At 41.7% G+C, this 20,292-nt stretch overlaps 2 protein-coding genes across 4 annotated transcripts; one reads left to right on the plus strand and one right to left on the minus strand.

Annotated features, from left to right (window-relative positions):
• Positions 1 to 969: 969 nt before the first annotated feature.
• Positions 970 to 9,019, plus strand: LOC102234578 (cyclin-G2-like). The gene is made up of 8 exons (XM_005815305.2): positions 970 to 1,184; positions 3,197 to 3,335; positions 3,411 to 3,548; positions 3,814 to 4,064; positions 4,983 to 5,061; positions 5,141 to 5,239; positions 5,792 to 5,991; positions 8,241 to 9,019. Exons 2-8 carry the CDS (start codon positions 3,231 to 3,233, stop codon positions 8,359 to 8,361), a joined length of 993 nt encoding a protein of 330 aa, XP_005815362.1. The 5' UTR covers positions 970 to 1,184; positions 3,197 to 3,230; the 3' UTR covers positions 8,362 to 9,019.
• taf1c (TATA-box binding protein associated factor, RNA polymerase I subunit C) lies at positions 3,492 to 20,117 on the minus strand. 3 transcript variants are annotated; one of them, XR_002753116.1, is made up of 17 exons: positions 19,728 to 20,117; positions 18,820 to 18,931; positions 18,606 to 18,655; positions 17,475 to 17,573; positions 17,297 to 17,364; positions 16,198 to 16,433; positions 15,868 to 15,993; positions 15,680 to 15,797; positions 15,211 to 15,282; positions 14,992 to 15,133; positions 14,236 to 14,364; positions 13,989 to 14,163; positions 12,980 to 13,117; positions 12,609 to 12,906; positions 11,504 to 12,299; positions 10,558 to 10,787; positions 3,492 to 3,580 (listed from the first exon to the last, which is right to left on the minus strand). XR_002753116.1 is itself a non-coding variant. In XM_023337746.1 (16 exons), exons 1-16 carry the CDS (start codon positions 19,842 to 19,844, stop codon positions 10,638 to 10,640), a joined length of 2,790 nt encoding a protein of 929 aa, XP_023193514.1. In that variant the 5' UTR covers positions 19,845 to 20,117; the 3' UTR covers positions 10,382 to 10,637. The 3 variants fall into 3 exon arrangements, 2 of the variants coding, with proteins under 2 accessions (XP_023193514.1, XP_023193513.1); XM_023337746.1 differs by lacking the exon at positions 3,492 to 3,580 and having other exon boundaries at positions 10,382 to 10,787; positions 11,540 to 12,299; XM_023337745.1 differs by lacking the exon at positions 3,492 to 3,580 and having other exon boundaries at positions 10,382 to 10,787.
• Positions 20,118 to 20,292: the final 175 nt, after the last annotated feature.

Consider the following 20,292-nt stretch of genomic DNA (forward strand, 5'->3'; position numbering starts at 1 on the left):
GTTAGTTTATTTTTTATATATATATAGGAAACAGATGCTATTCACCGAAACTTTAAAAAGATTTTGCATGTTTGCTGTATCAAAACCGACATTTGGTTTTTAAATTCATTTGGACTCAAATGCAAAAATTTATTCTCAGTTATAAGAACATGATTTCTTTCAAAATGCTTAACCAAGTTCTATAAATGAACTAAAAGCTGATTTGGTTGCAGCAAAATCGGCTTTTCAGTAAAACCTCCAGATACTGCAGATGTGGATCTACTAATTATAAAGTATTTGTTATAAATAAATAAATACTTTGTGTTGTATTTAACGTTTTCTACTGTAAGAATATTTTGGTAATAAATTGACAGGCTTCTTCAGAATCGCTGTAACAATCATCTACAGAAGATCACAGCCATCATCTTCTAATTTATTGATCCCGTTGGGAAATTAAATGTCGTTGTGACTCAAAAACTCAATTTCTATCTGAGATTATTAAAGTATTTTAAAATGAACTGAATTAAATAGGGTGTTTCACTTTAATTAACTTGTAAGACTCTAACATCTTAACCGTAAACTAATTACCTATTTTTACATAAGTCAGTTTTATCAGAGTCCCAAAGAAGTCAATAAGTGTTTCAGCTGATTACAGACATTGTTTATGAGATTTAATACCAAGTTTGGTTGATAACAGTTGTTAAAAGACTGTCAAATACAACTACGTAATGTCCAAATTACGTCAGGAGCATTGATTTCCCTGGACCAATCAGAATGTAGAATTTTGGGCGGACTATTTGAACGCAACAAGTTGCCGGTTGCTGATTGGCTAATGGAAAGGTCAGTCACAGGGGGGTGCGTCTCGCCGAAGAGCTTTTAGATTTCAGTCACTCTTAATATTTCTCAACATATGATACACCTAGAGGATATATATGGATATATTAGATCGAAGTAAAGTGAAAAATGTTGGTAACATGTTCGTTGCAACCGTTGATTTATGCGATCAGCCCTTAAAAGGAGGCGGTTTCTAACGTCAACCAACGCTGTGATTGGTTGTTGCGGTTTTGCTAGGATATGTGGGCGGGGCTTGTCTGAACATCAACAAAAGAGAGGAAAGAGAAAGGAGGAGTAGAAAAGAGGAGAGACGACTGGAAGGAATAAACGACAACAAACGACAGATATGTGGCTTTAACCAACAATAACAGGTAGGAAAAAAATTTTAAAAGTGTTTTCCAGCTTTTAACTCGTCCTGACACCGAGTTGTTAGGGGAAATATTCCGCTTACATTCGGTTTCAGCAAAGAAACCCTCCAGGAAAAATAGATAGCCAATAATAATCTTTTAGCTACAGATATTTTACTGATAATATAAATATATTAATGATGTTCAACCGTTACCAAGCTGTAGTTATGCTGTTATTTCTGTAACAGAAAATAACTCCGGAAAGAAGAAGATGGTGTCCGATTCGGAGCCTCTGTAAAGGGCTATTCCGAAGGTTTTTTTCAAATCTGGAGCCTTTTATTATTTATATCAGCTCTAGTTTAAAATCTAAAACTGATCGATTACCTTATGATGAACAGAAGACAAAATTAAAAACAAAACAATTTAAAACAGCATCTCTGACCCGTTAGATCTTCGTTGTTGTTCGTGAACAAACAAAAACAGCTTCAGTTTGATTTTCTCTGTAATCCCAAAGCTAGTCCTCATCCAGCCTCAGTTTAACACTTTTAATCTGCTTTAAATTCAAGTTATGTTCCTTAAAATACAATTCATAACATGTGAAACCTTTGTTCTGCATGTAAAATACAAATTAATAAATTAATTTTAAACACTAAATTCCTCTAAATCTGACCTATTTTATTTCACAGTTAAATAAATGCACAAAAACACAAACGTGCAACTTGTGAAACATTAAATTATGATGCAATTTTTCTACTTTTTGTGGTTTTGGTAGCAGAAAATTAAAAAATGAAGTTTTCCTGAACCGTCACAGAATAAATTGATCTGTTATTAGTCATGAATATAATTGAAAAGGTCTCATTATATCACATTTTTCTGAATTTTAAGCCAGTAAATCTGAAATCTTTTTGAAAAGAGTGAAATCTCCTTTTTACTTTGTATGTTTACGTGACCGAGCCGGAAGCCAACTTCAGCGTCGTTCATCCGGAATCTTGACATAAATTCTCCAGTTTCCAAATATTAAAGGATATTTTTCCACATTTTCTTCCAGATTTCTGTTAAACGTGATGATAACGAACTAAACTGTGTGACTGTGGCTGTTTCTGAAGTGAGGGAATGTGGTTATATGTGTTAGAAGCGGTTCCCCTCCCCCCGCTCCGAGCTGAGGATTTAAAGACGCAAACAAACGGTTCGAGCTCAGTTCGACGGTAACGGTCCACTTTAACGACCCAAACCCGGCAGGTTCTGGTTTAAATGCGGTGTTTACTGGTTAAATTGGAGGGAGAAACGTCTAAAATATGCAGATTTCTGTTTGTGGGTCAGCCTGAGAAGGCGTCTACCGGAGGAAACCTGACACCGGAGCCCGGCTCCAGCTGGGGGAAGTGGGCCGGGTTCGGGCTCCCTGCAGGGGTTACATCACAGCACAGCCCCGGAACACAAACCGGGTTCTACCCGAACCTAAAGCCTTACTAGGAGGTCAGAAATAGTTTACGATTGGAGATCTGAAAAGTGCGGAGTGCTTTTTGTTTTAAGGAATCCAGTTTTACAAAATGAATGCAGGGGAAATCACAAATTATGAAACACGGTGTGGCGATATGGACTTATGTTTTAAACAACATACTTTGTGGTACTATTGTAATAACAATAAAAGTGACAATAAAAACCAATTATTACTCATTTTTAGCTAATGCTATGGCTGTGACTGTGTGTTACAGCAATTACAGCCCCACAAACACAAATACTGTCGTAGAAAAACATTCCTATTTGTAAAACACAGTCACACAAAGAAGTGTGATTAGTACCAATAAACCACAAACAGTAACAGGATTTAATCATATTTTCAAATTTATTGACATTTCCTTAGAACAAAAAAAAATACAGATAGTTTTGACGGCTTTTAAACATCACTATTTAGGATTTATCATGACTGATTAATTAAAATTGTCATGATAAACGATAAGCGTTTTTTCCAGTAGCTACATAGAAGCTACTAGGCTAGGCTAGGCTAAGGGCTAAATTATCTTCTTTTTTCCTTGCAGTGTCTGAACTGTGGTGGCAAAACAAAGCGTGAACATGGATGCCGTGCGGCTGATGAAGGAGCTGAGGGTGAATTATGAGCAGGAGGTGGATTTCCTGCCCAGAGAGGCGGGCCTGGACCTCATCGTTTCTGCCCAGCAGGTGAGAAACGCGTCCGTCCGGTAAAGTCCAGAGAAACTCTGCTGTGAGATTCTCTAAACTGTCTTTGCTCCCCAGAGCGGCGGCCAGATCACAGCCAGGAGCCGGGATGTGACCGTCGAGGATCTGTGGAGCCTGACCAGCTTCTTCGGCTACAGCACCCAGAGCTTCGTCCAGGCCGTCAGCCTGCTGGACAGATTCCTGGCCATGATGAGGGTACGACCGACCGCCTCCAGTCCACAACATTACTGGGAAAATATTTAAACTAGCATTAGCATTAGCATGCTCACTCCTCTGGTCGCGTGTTTTGGCTAGCTGCACCCATCACTCACAATAACTCCTGCTGATTTTAGTTCAAACATATTTTTCTCTACAACCACGGCGGCCATCTTGAATTATTAAGTGGTAAATGTTTCCCTGGTGAAATCTGTGTGAAGTTTTTGCGTCGGTGTGTGAAAGATTTTTCTGAAATGTTCTTCAGGTCCAGCCCAAACACCTGTCCTGCGTCAGCCTCAGCTGCCTCCACCTGGCGGCCAGAGTGACGGAGGAGGAGTGCGACCTGACGCCGGCCGACGAGCTCATCCGCATCGGCCAGTGCCGCTTCACCGCGTCCGACCTCGGCCGCATGGAGAAGATCGTCACCGAGAAGCTGCGCTTCAAATCCAAAGCCGTGACCGCCTTAACCTTCCTGCAGCTGTACCACCAGATCACGCTCACGCACGCCACCTACAGGTGAGGCGCAGACCGCAATCACAACCGTTTTAGTCATCAGCTATTCTGATGATTAATTGATTATTGTGACGATTAATCGATTATTCTGACGATTAATCAAATGGGAAAATGGTCACATCCTGCAGAATTTTTATTTAATCACTTCAGCCTTTTTCTGCAATATTAGAAACACATTAAAAGATGCAAATAAAGAAATAAATAAGTCAGAATTAGGATCCAATCAGCTGCAGCCTCTATAAAAGCCTCATCGGTGCGTCTGTGCCGGGTTCGGGTCAGAGCTGCGCCCCGTTTGCTGCAGAGGGTAAAGTAGGGCAGCCGGCGCTGATAAGGCCGACCGGCCGGCCGTCTGCAGCCGCTTACGCAACGCGGCTGCTTCCAGTCTGCAGAGGCTGAACTCAAAGTTCAGCTCCAGCTGGATTAAACTGTCAGCTTGTTCACTGATTACCTGAGAAGAGCCATAAAAATGTCCAGATTTCTTCTGGAGTCGTTTTGTTGCATGAATTTTACCTCCAAAAGTCGGATCAGCTGCGAGGAAAATCACCAGATTTAGATCTGATGGTAACAAATGTTACTGGACGATAAACTGTTTTCAGAATTAAATGACAATATTGTTGTTTTGACACCATTTTTGAATGATATAATGGAAGAACACATTCAGGAAGATCAAACTTTAAATCTACTGAATATTTTAACCTGAACTTGGGCTGAAAAATGTTGAAGGTTCTTTAGAACAACACAAGTTAAAAAAAGAAAAGTAATGCTGAATTGATTTGACTTTTTGGGAAATTCATCCCGGGGCTGAAAAACTGCAGCGTTGTGCTCATCTGGCTGAACTTTTCTGCATCTTTAGATGCTGGATGTGCAGGAATTTCGTCTTTAGCAGCAGAAAATGTGATTTGGTTGTTTTCGTGTGAACAGGAAGGAGACGCTGAGCCTGGAGAAGCTGGAAGCTCAGCTGAAAGCCTGTCTGTGCCGCATCGCCTTCTCCAAAGCAAAGGTAGGACGAGCCGTCGGTCCCGCCGAGCCCCTCTGGGTCCGACCGCACAGGTTCTGATCCAGCCCGTCTGTCCCTGCAGCCGTCCGTCCTGGCCCTGGCTCTCCTCAGGCAGGAGATGAAGAGCCTCCAGTCGGAGGACATGCTGGAGATCTCCTTCCACATCCAGAGACACCTGAAGGTACGTCCAGGAAACGAGCCGACCGGACACAAGCTGGACCCAACCGGGACGTTTGTCCTGATGAATCATCAGTTCTTCTGTTCTCATGTCACTAAATCCTGGGTTTTATTATTCCTAATGGATCAGTGACTTATTGATCGTCTTATATTTATATGTTAGTTATTTAAATTGGGGGATTTAATTTTTATTAAATGTGTGTTTTGTTGTCGGATCAGTCAGAAATCATCACCAAACATAATGTGATCGTGTTCTACAGCAGGTACAGAGCAAACTAAAACATAAAGACATTAATTACAGTCAGAAATGATGTTTATGTAACGTTAAAGTGAAAAAGTCTGGCAGCAGATGAAGACGGTTCAGTTTTCTGGAACAAAGAGAAACTTTCTGTCTCTGAAATTCCCAGAATCCTCTGCAGCAGCAGCAGCAGGTCCGCCTGCAGGCTCTGAGCTGCAGGTCGGGTTTTAAGCTGCCGACCCGAACAAAACGGCCCGTTTCTGTTTACATCTCTTCAGGAAAGCCTCGGCTTTAACCCGCCGTTTGTCTCGGTTTCAGATTCCCGACGCGGAGCTGCAGCTGTGGAGCGAGTGGGTGGCCCGCCGCCTGTCGGACTACGCCTCGCCCAAATGCAGCAAGCCCAACCACCGGAAGCTGCAGTGGATCGTGTCCCGGCGGACCGCGCAGAACCTGCACAGCCACCGCAGCGTGCCGGAGCTGCCCACCATCCCAGAGGGCTGCTGGGACGAGAGCGAGAGGTGAGAGAAACCAAGCAGAATCACCAGCTTCTTTAAACCGGCCCACCGTTGGCGCTGCGCTGGTTCAGCCCGGATGGTTACACAGCCGCTCTCACTGCCACCAGTGAGCCGCTGGCGGATGCTAAGCGCCGTTAGCAGCTAGGGAGACGGCTCGGTGCGTAACCCGCAAAACGGAGTCTGTGTTTCACGAATAGCTTTGTCCTCGATGCTGAAACACATCAGCAGGAAATATTAAAGTTTAAATCGGTTCTTTAGAGAAGAAGCAAAAGTCCGTAAACGTGTCGGAACCGATTGAAGCCCAGTTAATCAGCCCAAAGGAAACTACATGTTATTGTTCTCTCTGCTGGTTTTTAGTGTAATTTCCTCCATTTTTAACTTTTAATATCTTCCTTCTCCATTTTGTCGCCTGTTGTTTGAGATTAATACGTGAAAAATTAAATCAGAAATACCAAATTTATGAGAAAAAAATCTTCAAACTTCAGACTTAAGTTGAAGGGAATTTAAAAATAAATGTATTTTAAGCAGTAAATCTATTCTTGTGAAAAAGGAACTGATTTGTTTATTAACTTTCATACATTTCTGGTTTACTTTTTTAAATGTGATTAATCGATGAGTAATCGATTAATCGTCAGAATAATTGATAGATTACTTGATGAATAAAATAATAATCTGCAAACAGACCTGAAACAAACACGCCCTGAAACTGGAGTCAAAATAAAAGCTGTGAGTTAAATGTTCCAGCAACACGTTGCAACAACAAAACACGCCTCAGCTATGAACTTCACAGGTATTTCACCTGAAAGGGAGGCGGCCGCGTCTCCAAGGCAACGCCGTATTTACCATCAGCATTACTGAGTAAAAGTTGTTCCTCATATCAAACCGCGTCACATTTACAGGAATAATCATCTCTGAGGCAACAACATCGTGCAGCAACGCTCGACTTTCTGAGGTGTCACAACGCGGCGCCGTATCTGGTCACGTCCTCACCGACGGTTTTATTACATCACAATCAGCAGAGGGCGGGGGCGGGGGGGGGGGGGGGGGGGGGGGGGGGGCTCACGGTTTATGTAACTGAGTCAAGATAAGAGGAAGAAACCTAAAGGAGCTCAGAGTGTTGATGTTTAACCAAGAACATTCGATCAGCTGATCTGTTGTTCCCCTGCAGAACCGGTTCCAGCTGTTTCTGTTTCTAAATGGAAAACATGTTGGTCCACATTCTTCTCCACTTCCTAGTTCTCAGAAATCTGAGTTTTTATTGAAGCAGAGGAAGAATAAACCTGACCTCTCTTTAGATTATTAGCAGAGAACCTCAATATTTTGTTTCAGGTGAAAAATGAAGCAATTTAAGGTTCTGTGTTGATCTCATGTCACCAAGTCCTGGCTGCAATTTTAAAATAATTAAAGGGCTTAAACGATTAATTGTGATTAATCGTTAACTGGATTATACAGACACAAAAAGAAGCAATTTTACTGAAAGAACGACACACCAAAACTGTCCAGACGTGTATTTTGCATTAATATAAAAAATGTAAATATGTTCTGCATATAATTCCTTCAGAAGAAGTTTCAACTTCACCTGGTTGAAATTCTGCAACAACAAAAACGTTTCATTAAGCACCTTCTGCATCCAATTAACCAGTTAATCCAAAAATAATCACTAAATCAGCTGAACTGTATTAATGTTAGTCGAGCAGAAAAGGTTCAGCTTTCCACATTTTACTGGGATTTATTTATAAAAAAAGTTTATTCTGCAGATTTTTTCATTCAACCGCTTCATCCATTCTTACACAATATTACAAATACATTAAAAAATACACAAAAAAACAATTAAAATGATTTTTTAAAATAAGAAAATAAACATTTTATTGTCTAAAATGCAACAAAACATCCTTCCTTTAGTGAATGTTTGATCATTTGTAACAGGATGCATCGGCAGCATAAAATATACTGTCTACTGGTTTGTTATTTTTTTGATTAATAACTGAATTTGAACCAGATGAATTCTGGGTAGAAATACTGACAAAGACTTTTTAAAATTTTTTGTATCGTTTGGCTTAATTGGTGCTTTGAGTGTGTTGTTCTTTCAGCAAGTTGCCTTTTTTAAACAACTGATAAGTAAACTAATTAATGATATTTAAATAAACGATTAATCGTGATTAATCGTTTCAGCCCTAAATCAAATGTTGAGAGAAGTTAGGTTGCGGTTGCGTCTGGAGATGTTAAAATTTTTCCCGCCTTCTGGTCCACAGTGAGGACTCTGGTGAAGACGTGATGAGCTCAGGAGACGAGTCTCTCTGCAGCTCTCTGGGCAGCGACGCCGAAGGCCCCTTCTTCCCGCTGCACCTCCGCCGCCAGTACCTCGCCGCCTGAAGGCTCCGCCCCCTGGCCGTGTCTCCGTCCCCTTCACTTCCTGCCGTCTTCATTTCACGTTCTGCCGCCGGCGGAGCGGCGCACAACCTCTGGCAGCTGCTAGCTTTAGCTTGTCGCGGCGTCACATTCCAGGACGCAGCGACTTCCTGGTCAGTTTTGGAGAAACTCTCGGTGCCGAGTCAGCAGACCAGGCTGCAACAAAGACTATTTGCCAAAACGTTTCCCGTTTGTCCCACAGAATGTCTGGTTTTCTTTTGACTGTTATTAACATGCGACTGTTTTTCTGGAGCGCAGAAGGTTGAAGCAGCAGACGGAGTCGTTTTGCTGCTGCTTTTTCTTTCTCTTTCCAACTTTAATTTGCACAGTTTTTGTTTTGAAATGTGTTAGAAGGTGAAAGTGTGTTTAGCGTACATGTGGACGTGTGAACCTGCTATGATGTAGCTTAGCTCAGTTTGAAAGTGAGGATGTTGTTTCAAACTAAATAATGCAGAATGTGTCAAAAAAAAGTGAAAAAATGTTTATAGAAAAACCTGTAAAACTGTAAATGGTGTACAAAAAAATTCTGTTAATAGTTCTGTAGATAGTGAGTTATTTATTCTGTTTTTGTCACATGTCCTGAACAAGAAAAACTTATAAAAAACAGGCTATTTTTAACCCACTGCCTGCTGTTTGTTCATTTTTAGCTGAATAAGATCCGCCACCAGGAAATAATTCACATCAAGGTCAGATTTCTAAAAATCCCACTTAAAGTTTCTTAATTCTTCAAATTTCAAATCTGGAGGGAAAAAATCTGCCCTTACTGCAGTTTGGGAAAAACATTTTTATTTTCTTATTTAAACGGAGCTGAATTATTTAAATAGCATATTTTTAAATATGTTAAATATGTAAAAATTAAATAAAAAAAATTAGAAAGTACAATTTTTTAATTCAATTAATCAGAATAATTGATTAATCAATTTCATATCTGATTAATCAATCACTAAGGCATTTATTAGTTTGGTGTCGTTTCTTCAGGATCAGTTTGATGATGATGATTTATTTTATTTTGAAATAAACTCAGTTTCATCATCTTAAGATCCCAGTTTGTTTGTTGTGTTTGAACTTTTATCATAGTCAATAGTTTTATTTTGTGTAAAATCTGATTGAGAATATTGGTTTTATTTAGGGCTGAAATTATTTTAGTAATAAATTATTCTGTTGATTAATCAATTAATCGTATAAAAATAATTGCCACCTGCAAATTTTTCATTTTACATAATATTAGAAATACACAATGGAAGTCATTTAGTTCTTTAATATGAACAAATATTGCTAAAAACATAATACAGCATTCCTTCAGTGAATAATTAACCATTTGGATTTATAACTACATGGCAAAAGGGGCTTAATATGAGGATTATTTTCATCTTAAAGGCAAAATATTTGTTTTTTATATAATTTTGTTTTAATTCCTGCTTTAAATCTGTTGCTCTCTCTGCAAATACTCCAGTTGGAGATTAAATTGGTTGATTGAACAGTTGATTAATCACGATTAATCATTTCAGCTCTAGTTTGATTAACAAATAATGCTGAGTAATGTTTTCCAATCAGATCTCAAAGTGGAGATGAAGATGCTCTCAATTTCAATAATCTCAAAATAACGAGATCGTCGTGTGAAACGGATTTATTTGAAAATAATTTTAAAATAAGATTTTAATCTAAGATTGGTTTTACACTAAAGATTATTTCTTTATGTTGACGTTTCACAGCCAGGCTCAGGTTAGTTTAAGAAAAGAAATCATCACAATGATGCAGATATTTACATCTAGAAGAACTGATGCATTTATGTTGTCATAGCAACCAGTAAGAACAACTAATTCTGCCACCCAAGTTGGGATTTAAATGTTTTCTAGTTTTAATTAATGACTCAGCGGTTTTCCATCTTCGGCCTCATTTCTATCGAAGGTTAAAAACCGTTTCTGCTCAGAAAAGTTTTTTCTGAGTTTTAGGATCTGGAGAGACGAACTCGGAGTCCGGAGGCCATGGTTCTGCACGCTCAATTTTATTTAAACAAAAAAACGCTGGAGAAAACCAGCCAGGTTATAAAACGTCTTTCACTTTCTGCTTCTCTGTGCAAATATTTGTTTGTTGTTTCAAATTAAAATGACATTTTAATCAACGTTTGCAGTTTTTAGCACAAAACAACCAGAGTCCTACCAGACGGGCCGCTCCGTCTTCGGTTCCCTCCTCCGCCGGGTCGCTTCCTGTTCCAGAGTCACAACAATCCAATCCCGGGATCAGAATCCCATCCGGGATTTCTTCTTCTTGGGTTGGGACGCCTGCAGCGCCCCCCGCTGGTTCTGCGACGCCTTGGAGGGCATCAGAGATGTGAAGCTGGGCAGCTGAGAGGAAGAGGAGGAGGGGGCGGGATGAAGAGGAGGATCCTCCTGAGGAGACAAGACACAGGAAGTGATGTCACAGTGTGGTCCAATCAGTAATTCTCCCGATTGGTTTAATCCGCCCCCTGCTGACAAAAACGCGTCCCTGCAGGATTTCAATCAATCACAGAAACAAACTGCTAGGTAAAAGGTAACAAAGAAAAGTGAGGCTTCATCCACTCTGGTGGAAACTCATGAATGGATTATTTTAGTCATTTATTCTATTGATTAGTTGGATGTTTAATCGATTAATTGAATAAAATAAATGATCATATTCTGCATTTCTTTCAGACAATATTCGAAAATCAATAAAGGTGCAAATAAACAAATAATTAAATTCATTTTTAAATAAAAAAAAAAAACAAATTTATTCTCCAAAATGCGAAAACAGCGTTCCTTTAGTGAACGCTGCATCATCTGTCGACTGATAATATTTTACAGTTTAACTTTAAGTTCTTCCAGGAAACAGCCTTTCTGTCAGTCTAAATACTCCAGATAACTATTAATCAATTACTAAATTAGTTGAAGGTTGTTTGAATAATTGATTAATCACGATTAATCGTTTCTAGATTGTGGTATGAAGATGCTTATAAAAGCAGTTTTTGTGTTTATCTGTTGTGTTGAAATTTAAATTTAGACGCCATGAAGAACCGATTGATTAATTATTGGTGATAATTAGATGAGAAACTGATCATATATATGGATGAACAGATGTTTCTCCCTACCCGCCTGAAACCTGGTGGTGGCAGCATCATTCCCACCTGTGTTTCCCACAGAGAGCTCAGTGATTGGTCGGCCAGATTGCAGCTCCTCTGATTGGCTGTTTGTGGTTCTGGAGTTCTGCTGGGCGGATCCAAACGGTCCGGCGGCGGCGAGTCGTCCTGACCCTCCAGGAAGGCGGCCAGCCGGCCCAGAGGCCTGCTCCGCTGGCTGTCGGACAGCGGGCCGCTGGTTCCCGAGGACCAGCCGGAGAAGTCGTCCACATCCGTCTGGTAGCTGATGGAGGAGGTGAAGCTGCCGCTGAGCCGCAGGTGGCGCCCCGCCGCGCGCTGCGCCTCCTTCTCCCTCCTCCTCCTCCTCCTCAGCGCCTCCTTCTTCATGGCCCGGTTCTCCCCTCGCTCCTCCTGCCACCACTCCAGCCATGCCTCCGTGCCGCCGCGCCACGCTGCCGTCAGCCGGTCGCTCAGCGGGTCGCACCACGCCTCGGTGTCCACCACCGGCGGCACCGGAACCGGGTCCAGGTCTCTATTCAGCAGCAGCGACCGCGTCCGCATGCAGCGCTGCAGATCCTGCTGCAGCGCCCCCTGCATGTGGCGTCCGGCGGCGCCAGGCTCCGCCACGCTCAGCAGACCAGCGGTTCGGACCGCGAGGTGCGGCGGAGCGCCGGGTTTTCCCTCCCGTCTCCTCAGCTTCTGCAGCCAGCGCCTCCAGGCGTGACGCGTGGCGCTGCTCAGCACCGAGGGAGCCGACCAATCCGCTTCGTTACCAACGGCGACGAATGCCGGGACCTGATCCGGAAGCCTGGCGGGAAAACAAACGCTGCTGGTTATCAGGATAAACGATGATGTCGTTGTTTTGAGATCAGGAACAGATTCAAAGATCAATAAAGTTTAAATTGTAACAGTTCAATCTGGAACTGGAAGAGATTTTAAACAAAACAAATAAAATGAATCATAAAGTTTCTGAAAACCTTCAAAATAAGAAGCTAGTTGAGACCAAAACACCAAACTGATACATTTTATCATCCAGTTTTTGGTAGAAAGAGAAAAACAATAAATCATGGAAAATTTTAATTATTGTTTGTTTTAATCTTTCATTTATCAGGCGTACCGATCTGAACTCTGGTTCCTGTCGGGCGTTTCTGGGACAAACGTGTGAGCGTTGGGATCCTGCGTTGGCATGACGACGTCCTCGTCGCTGGACGTTTCAGCGACCAGCAGCGGGGAGCGAGCTCCGGTCTCCGGCGCTCCGGTCTCCGGCGCTCCGGTCTCTGGCGGTCCGGTCTCCGGCGCTCCGGGTTTTCTGTCGTCCCGCTCCAGGATCTGGTAGAAGACGTCCCCCGCCGCCGTCAGCTGGAGGACAATCATGGTCGCCGTGGAGACGGACGTTTTCTGGAGACACGTCAGGCCTGGAATCACAAAGGAAATCTGTTAAAGGTGGGCGACGCGGCGCTGGCGCCCTCTACTGGGGGCGGTGGTGACCTGCAGCCGGTGAAGCCAGTCTGTGGGCGGCGGTCTGCTGACGGTGGGGGATCTGGACCGGGAGCAGAGCCAGACTGTCTCTGGGCCGGAGCAGAACCTGAGGAGAACCGTGGCTGCAGCACGCCTCCACTCTGCCTCCTGGAGGAGAAGAAGAAAGTAAAACCAGTAAAAAATAAAACCAGTAAAACGTCTGTTACTGGTTCTAAACATGGTGATCGCTCCACAGATCCGATATGTGGGACGATTTTAGCACAAAATAAAATCTTTTTCTGATCTTTTCGCAGAGACACAGATTCATAAATAATCCAAACAGAGAGGAAAAAATAAACAAACCAAAAAATTATAAAAACATTTAAAAAAATAGCAAGAAAAAAACAAAAAATTTAATTAAATACAAAGGAGAAAATAATAAACACCAAGGACGAAACAAAATAATTATTTAAAAATGTAAAAAAAATTAAATAAAGTTTAAAAAAACAAAACAGACAATTATTACAAAACAAAAAAGCCAGAAAATTAAAGAAAACCATAACTTAATAATTTAATAAATAACAAAACATAAAAGAGAATACTAAAGTTTTTTTAGTTAAAAATAAAATAAAATAAAAATTCAGAACATACTAAACAAAACAAAAATCCTAAGACAAAACAAACATATTTAAAATAAATAAATGAAACTTAAAATAAAAAATATATTAAGAGGACATAACAATTGTTTTCTTAAAAGATAATTAAAAAACAAGAAATACAAAATAAAAATTATAATACATAAAAAAGCAAGAAAACACCAAACTGGGAGGACGAAGCAAAAGAACTAAATGTTTGAAAATAAAGATCCTTAACATAAATGAAACTAAACAAGCAGAATGAAAGAAAAGAGATTTTAACATTTTATGTCAAATTAAGGTTTGGAAACAAGCCTGGTCGTCCAATCAGATTCTCCAGAAAACAAAAAGTTTCCAAAACCTTTAAATTCACCAGAGCCTGCTGCTGCCCCCTGCTGGCTCACCTGAGTACTGCAGCAGAGTGATCTCCTGAGACGACTGCGACCCGAGCAGAACCTTCGTGGTTCCTGACGCGGAGCCCGGAGCCACGTGGCAGAAAAGGGGCGGAGCCTCCATCATGTGGTCCCACTTCAGCATGGGGACGCCGGGGAAGCGCTCGTCCATGATGTAGGCCGAGTGCTGCGCAGAGACAGACAGGAAGTTCAGATTCATCTGGAGCGCCGAGGCAAAACGGACAGAACCGAGACTCACCTGCGTGGTGAGGAGGTGGTGAAAGGGGTGAACGTCTCCCAGGAATCTGACCAGGAGGAGGCGCTCTCCGCTCTGGCAGTCTGAGGTGCTGCTGATCCGGAACAGAGTGTGACTCGGGTTCGACTCCAACTGGAGGAGAGAGAGCAGTGATTAAAGTCCGGAAGAATGTGACCAAAACTGTGTCGATGTTCTGCTGAGAATCACAGTTTCATAACTGCTGTGTTTCAGTTGAATAAGAAACACAATTAAACTGGAACGTTGATACGTTTGTTAATAAGTGGTTAAAAATCAGGCAGCATCATCATCCTCCAACCACTTCCTGTCGTCTTCTTCATCGTTTCCGCCAGTAGCAACATCCAGCGTTTTACCACTGCAGTGTTAATTAAACTAATTTCAATACAGCTGAAAAACCTCCTCCGAAATCAAAACATGTTTTGAAAATCAGCGTGTTTCGATTAAGAAAAGTTATTTTCATAATTCAAATTTCTGCAATTTTATTTACAACAGAAACAGATGGAGTCAAAATGTTTGTGCTTAAATACGAAGCTGGTTGAATCTTTCTCATTTTTGCCATTTCCTCTTCGTTGTGTTTTTTTCCAGACACACATACCGTCTCCATGGCAACAACACAGCATCCCACGTCGTTACAAAATGGAGGCCGACAGACGGCTGATTGGTTTTATTTTTTAAAGTCGATGTTTTAAATTGTTTTAAATTGTGAATCTTTTTGTGAATCCAGCTCTAATATTCTCCCACCTTCACCCTGAAGTCTGTGAGCTCCACCCCCGTCCGGTCGGCGTACAGCATCACTCGTGGGTGGGCGGAGAATTCGCACCATCGCCATGACGACTTGGCGTTGAAGTACAAGTTGCTCTCCTCCGTCCGGACCTCCTGCATCCTGACGGAGGGAAAGCAGGAGACACTGAGACTCCTGCAGGCGTTTGGACCCAACCTGCAGGTCGGCGTTTTCCTCACCCTCTGCCGACCGTCCACAGGTTCGCCGCTCCGCTCTCACTCGCCACCAGAACTTCACCCAGAATGTGCGGACTGAGGAAACAGAGAGGAGGAGGTCAGCCTCCGGGCCGGACGATACGGCTGAAAACGTATCACCATACCAGCATTTCACATCAGTTAATATCAATAATTATTGATTAGTGATTTTATCTTGAATATCTGAAATGCTGGTGATGTGACCTTCAATTGTTTTTTTGTTTTTTTTTTAAACAGCTATCAGGCAAAGTGGGGAAACTGCTGCTGCGCAAGCTAGCAGGTTGTTGCTAGGCAACCAAAGACTGAGTGAGTTGCCAGGCAACCAAAGAGTGAGTTAGTTGATGCTTAGCAGGCTGTTAGAAGTTCAGCAGCTAAACTCTGTCCTCTGCCTACGTCTCCCAGAATGCAGTGCGGTTCTGAATCAAAGTCCAGTGAATATTCTATATGACCCGACCTGACGCTGACGCAGCTGGCAGCAGCTCTGGTGCCGACCACCTGCAGCAGGCGCGGCTCCTCCTGTTCCCTCATGCCCCAGACTCCACAGACGTGGTCGGTGCGCACGGCGACGCAGCCTGCGGGGCGACAGGAAACGGTCAGCTGAACCTCCGGGAGCATCGCCGATCCTTCCGCAAAACGCCGTACTGTCGCCGAAGCGCGAGCCGCAGCTGATCTGTCGGACCGGAGCCTTCAGCTGGAAGCCGACCGGCTTCCGGCCGCCGGCGTCCACGCAGGCGTCGCCGTCGCGCTCCAGCGCCACCCTGTGGAAGTCTGAGGTACTGCGTTAAGAACAATGCTTCTGGTTTCAGTTTGTTTCTGAATGTTTCACCATCATTCCCTCTGGTTTTGCTCAACTGGATTGATTTTTTTTATCTTCCTTTTGGATGTGTAACCATGGTAACAACGTGTCTTTTTTTGTCATCTCAAAGCTCAAATAAAGCCTGAACTTTGACCTAAAGGAGCAGAGCAGGATACTGAGGCGGTCCATTCCCGGGCCCCCGGGGTACAGCAGGCAGCCCTCGCCCTGCGAGAACGGGACGAAGGCCAGAGCGCCCCCGGTGGCCGCCTCTGAGAACTGCATGCGGTCCCTCTGCTCGGCCAGCTCCTCGTGCAGCAGCGAGCCCAGCAGCTCCGGGGGAACGTCGTGGACCACGTCCCACAGCAGGCTGCAGTACCGGTTCAGAGACCTGGACCGGTACGCCATGGAACACCTGGAGAACGAAACAAAACAACAAATAATGATGGAAAAATGATATATACGCATCAACATCAGACGATATTTGTAATATATTTATTATTAAATTTAAATTTTTTTAAAGTCTGGTTATTAAAAGATTAATATTTTGTATTGTGCCTGACTTTTTTCTCCTAATAAAATAATTTTCTACTCTAACATTCTTTAATTGCAGTTGGGGAAAAATGTATAATCAGTAAATATGAGACATTGGGCCACAACAGGTATGAAAATATCAGAACAGATATTGACCCACATTTCCAAATCAGTGCATTTATATTGAAAAGACATCAGATGGTAAATAAACAACAACCTCAGGCAAAGATCACAGCAGAAAGCTAAAGTTTTAAGTTTTAAACTAAAAAATATATCAAAACACCAGAAACATCATGAATATTTCTGATTCTTACTGTCCAAGTACATAAAATAACTTAATTTGAAATTTCCCTATTTATGATCTTTTCCAAAATAAATAAATACAAATACGTCCATAATAATTTAAGTTATTTTAAATCTAAATAAAAATAAATGATTGGCTAAAGACTGCTGGAAGTCTGTACAAGCTCCGCCCCTTTTTCACTCGGAGTGCAAGTAGGGACACACAATATACTGGCACTAAAACAACTGACTAATTTTTAACAAAAATATCGGCAAACATTGGATAAAATAACAATATCAGCCTAAATTTTCAGATCAGTTCATTAAAAATCATTTGGTCTCATCAGGATTTTATTCTAACAGATCAAAGTTCTTCTGATCTTTAGTGTAAACAGTTTTTCAGATTCTCTCTGTAGTTTGTTTGGTTCTGTTTTGAGTCGATCCAGTTGGTTTTCTGCTCACATGTTGAACTTCAGCTGGTCGACGAAGCACTTCGTCCTCCACATGTTGACCGAACCTTTACGATATTTCTGCAAAACAGCAGCAGATTAAAGATGTTAATCTTCAAACCGCCTCAGATTGAAGCTTTAATCTGAAGCTTTAATCTGCGGCGTCGGCAGCAGGTTGGGCTGGGACTCACCTCCTTCACCTTGGCTTTCTTGAAGTAGAAGTTTTCGCCCAGGATCTCACTCATGCAGCCGAAGGCGTCTGGGCCGTGATCCATGTAGAAGTTCTGCATCTGGACGAAGGAGCAGAAACGTTTCTTTACTCTCCGAGTCGATTTATTTCAGAAATGAGGAATTGGGAAGAAAACTGAGAATTTTCCACTTAATCCACTCGGATCTTTTCCTGGTCATTGAAAGCACCAATTCTACTCTCAGTCAAATAATTTGATTTTTATAGATTAATCAAATTTTTGGTTTTTGAAAAATTCCTTCAACTTCAGAGTGAAGTCAGTCAGGGCGGCCATCTTGTTTGTCATCTTCTATTTATTTGGACTTTAAATTAAGATCAACTGTTTGACAAACTATTAGCACCGAGCTGAGATTCATTATGACAATAAAGACAAAATAATAATAGAGTAAAGTTGTTTTATTAGGAGAATAAAGTAGGAATTTTATAAGAACTCCAACATGAAAAATAAAAAATGAAAATGAGGAAAGTTGGAAATCTTTGGAATAAGTTTTACAAATAAGTCAATATTTATCTTTTAACACATCAGCATTAAATATTATCAGCAGCAGGAATTTTTTATGTTTCTCATTAAAAATGAGTTGGTTTTATTTTGCATTTTTTAGACATTGTTCTGGTGATTTGTGTCTTTCCTTTGCTAATATTAAGATGATGTTTTCATAATTAAACAATTAAAAACATTTTGCAGCCTGATGTTAAAACTCTGTTATACAACAAGCAGGAGTGATAATACAGTTTGTGAAAATAGTTTCTGTCATTTTATCTTTTGGTTTTTTAAACTATAATTGCTCAGAGTTAGTTAAATAATTGTCAGCGTAAATTGGCCACTAATATCTGATCGGTTTATTAAAATGTTCCTCACGAGGGATGTGCTGTGGTAGCGCAGGGGTTAAGCACAACCCACATAAGGAGGCCTTAGTCCTCGTTGCGGCTGTCGCAGGTTCGATTCCCGGCCTGGCAACCTTTGCCGCATGTCTTCCCCCTTCTCTCATTACCCACTTTCCTGTCAAGTAACTATCAAATAAAGGCCACTAGAGCCAATAAAACCTTTAAAAAAAAAAAAAAAAATGTTCCTCACGTGTTTTAAGAAGTCCAGCGGATCAGGAGGCGTCAGGAATTCCTGGAACGCTGCAGGAAAAACATCAGACGGGAAAACTAGAAACTACAACAAGTTCTACGGCTCTCCGCCTTTATTAGAGATCAATAAACATAAATGCTTCACGCAGAGACGATGGGAAATAAAACCAACAGAGCGCTCACTCTGGATGCTTTCTGGATCAGAACCGGCTCACCTTTCCTGGGGGACAGCAGGGGAACCGGAACCGGCTCCGTCTGGCGCCAGACCTCCCCTCCAAGCTGCTGTTTGGAAGTGAACGCCCAGCTGGAGAGAGAGCCGGTGCCGCCCTGGAACCAGAGCCGCATCAGGTCATCATCATCATCATCAGGTCATCATCATCATCAGGTCATCATCATCATCACACTGAGGCCCAAAAACTCAACTTCCTCACCATCATTCAGGATGAAACACCTGGAGGAAAACTAATACTGCAAATCACCCAGAATGCACTGCACCACCGGTGTAAATTTAATTAAATTAGGAGTGAAACGATTAATCGTGACTAATTGATTATTGACATAGTTGTCAGCTAATTTGGTAAGTGATTAATCGTTAACAGACCCAAAGAAAGACCACTTGCTTAAAACAACATATTCAGAGCAGCAATTAGGTCAAAAATCAATACTAGATAAAATCATGTGTGTCTGTGAAGAGGTTGTATCCAAAACTAGCTTCACCCGGTTCAGAGGCTCTAAAGAATTTCTAGTAAACAAATAATAAAAGATTTATTTTCATATTTAAAGAAAGGAATTGAATTATTTGTTTATTTGCGTTTGTAATGCATTTCTAAATTGTATAAAAAAAGATTAAGAGGTTATATTAAAAATCTATAGAATGTGGCACTTTATAATTGTCAGAATAATCGATTACTAAAATAAATGATTGTGTCAAATTTGTAATATGTAAGAACTATTGATTAAGTGTTTATTAAACCTTAAATAAGCACTTTTAAAGACTCTAAGTGCGCTTTCCAGACGTCAGTGAACGCAGCATCGTATTTAACTCGGATTTGTTTACATATTGAACATTATTCAATATATTATTGTGACCAAACTTCGACAGGTGAGCTCAGAAAATCCCCACCTGCGCTAAGACTCCGTGGTAGCAGCCCCATCCTCCTGCGCTGTGTCTCTGGACCCGGTTCGGCGGGTCGCAGCTGTAAAACGAGGGGAAAAGTTGCCGAGGAAACTGATAATCCATTATCGCTGTCCTGAATTATCTGCGTCCCTGTCCGTGTGCCTGAGAGTCGGAACAAGTCCAGACATGTTGCGCTGTCCCGACCGCAGCTGGCTCCGATGAGACATCCGGTTTATCCGCCTACAAACAGCCGGACATTCATTTACCTGCTGAGTTTTATAGTTCAGAAAGTGAAAAACACTAAATGGAGGCAAAAATATACAGAAATTAAGTTAAACAATCTGAAACTTTCACTGTGAGTCGCTAAACACGTGTTGCTGCTCCGGTAGGTTGAGCGGAAGTAAAAGAAGACAACAGCAGCAACCACTTCCGGTTTCTTGGAGGAAACTACAAAACAAAACAGCAAAAAATCCCATTTATGCCAAACAAACACAAAATAAAAAACTAAATCAAAGTTATCAGATGCAATGGCATTAATTAATATTTGATGAAAGTATGTAGAACTGTATCA

The sequence above is a fragment of the Xiphophorus maculatus genome, chromosome 8 (assembly GCF_002775205.1).
Source record: "Xiphophorus maculatus strain JP 163 A chromosome 8, X_maculatus-5.0-male, whole genome shotgun sequence".
NCBI lineage: Eukaryota > Metazoa > Chordata > Actinopteri > Cyprinodontiformes > Poeciliidae > Xiphophorus > Xiphophorus maculatus.

What these genes read in the sequence shown, in the direction of transcription:
- LOC102234578 (XM_005815305.2), top strand. Translation starts at nt 3,231, where the DNA reads ATGGATGCCGTGCGGCTGATGAAGGAGCTGAGGGTGAATTATGAGCAG. An exon ending in GATTCCTGGCCATGATGAGG is followed by an intron (nt 3,549 to 3,813) that starts GTACGACCGACC and finishes AATGTTCTTCAG; the next exon opens with GTCCAGCCCAAACACCTGTC. An exon ending in TCGCCTTCTCCAAAGCAAAG is followed by an intron (nt 5,062 to 5,140) that starts GTAGGACGAGCC and finishes CTGTCCCTGCAG; the next exon opens with CCGTCCGTCCTGGCCCTGGC.
- taf1c (XM_023337745.1), bottom strand. Translation starts at nt 19,844, where the DNA reads ATGGATTATCAGTTTCCTCGGCAACTTTTCCCCTCGTTTTACAGCTGC. An exon ending in AGAAAGCCAAGGTGAAGGAG is followed by an intron (nt 17,365 to 17,474) that starts GTGAGTCCCAGC and finishes GCTGTTTTGCAG; the next exon opens with AAATATCGTAAAGGTTCGGT. An exon ending in CCCGGGAATGGACCGCCTCA is followed by an intron (nt 15,994 to 16,197) that starts GTATCCTGCTCT and finishes GCAGTACCTCAG; the next exon opens with ACTTCCACAGGGTGGCGCTG.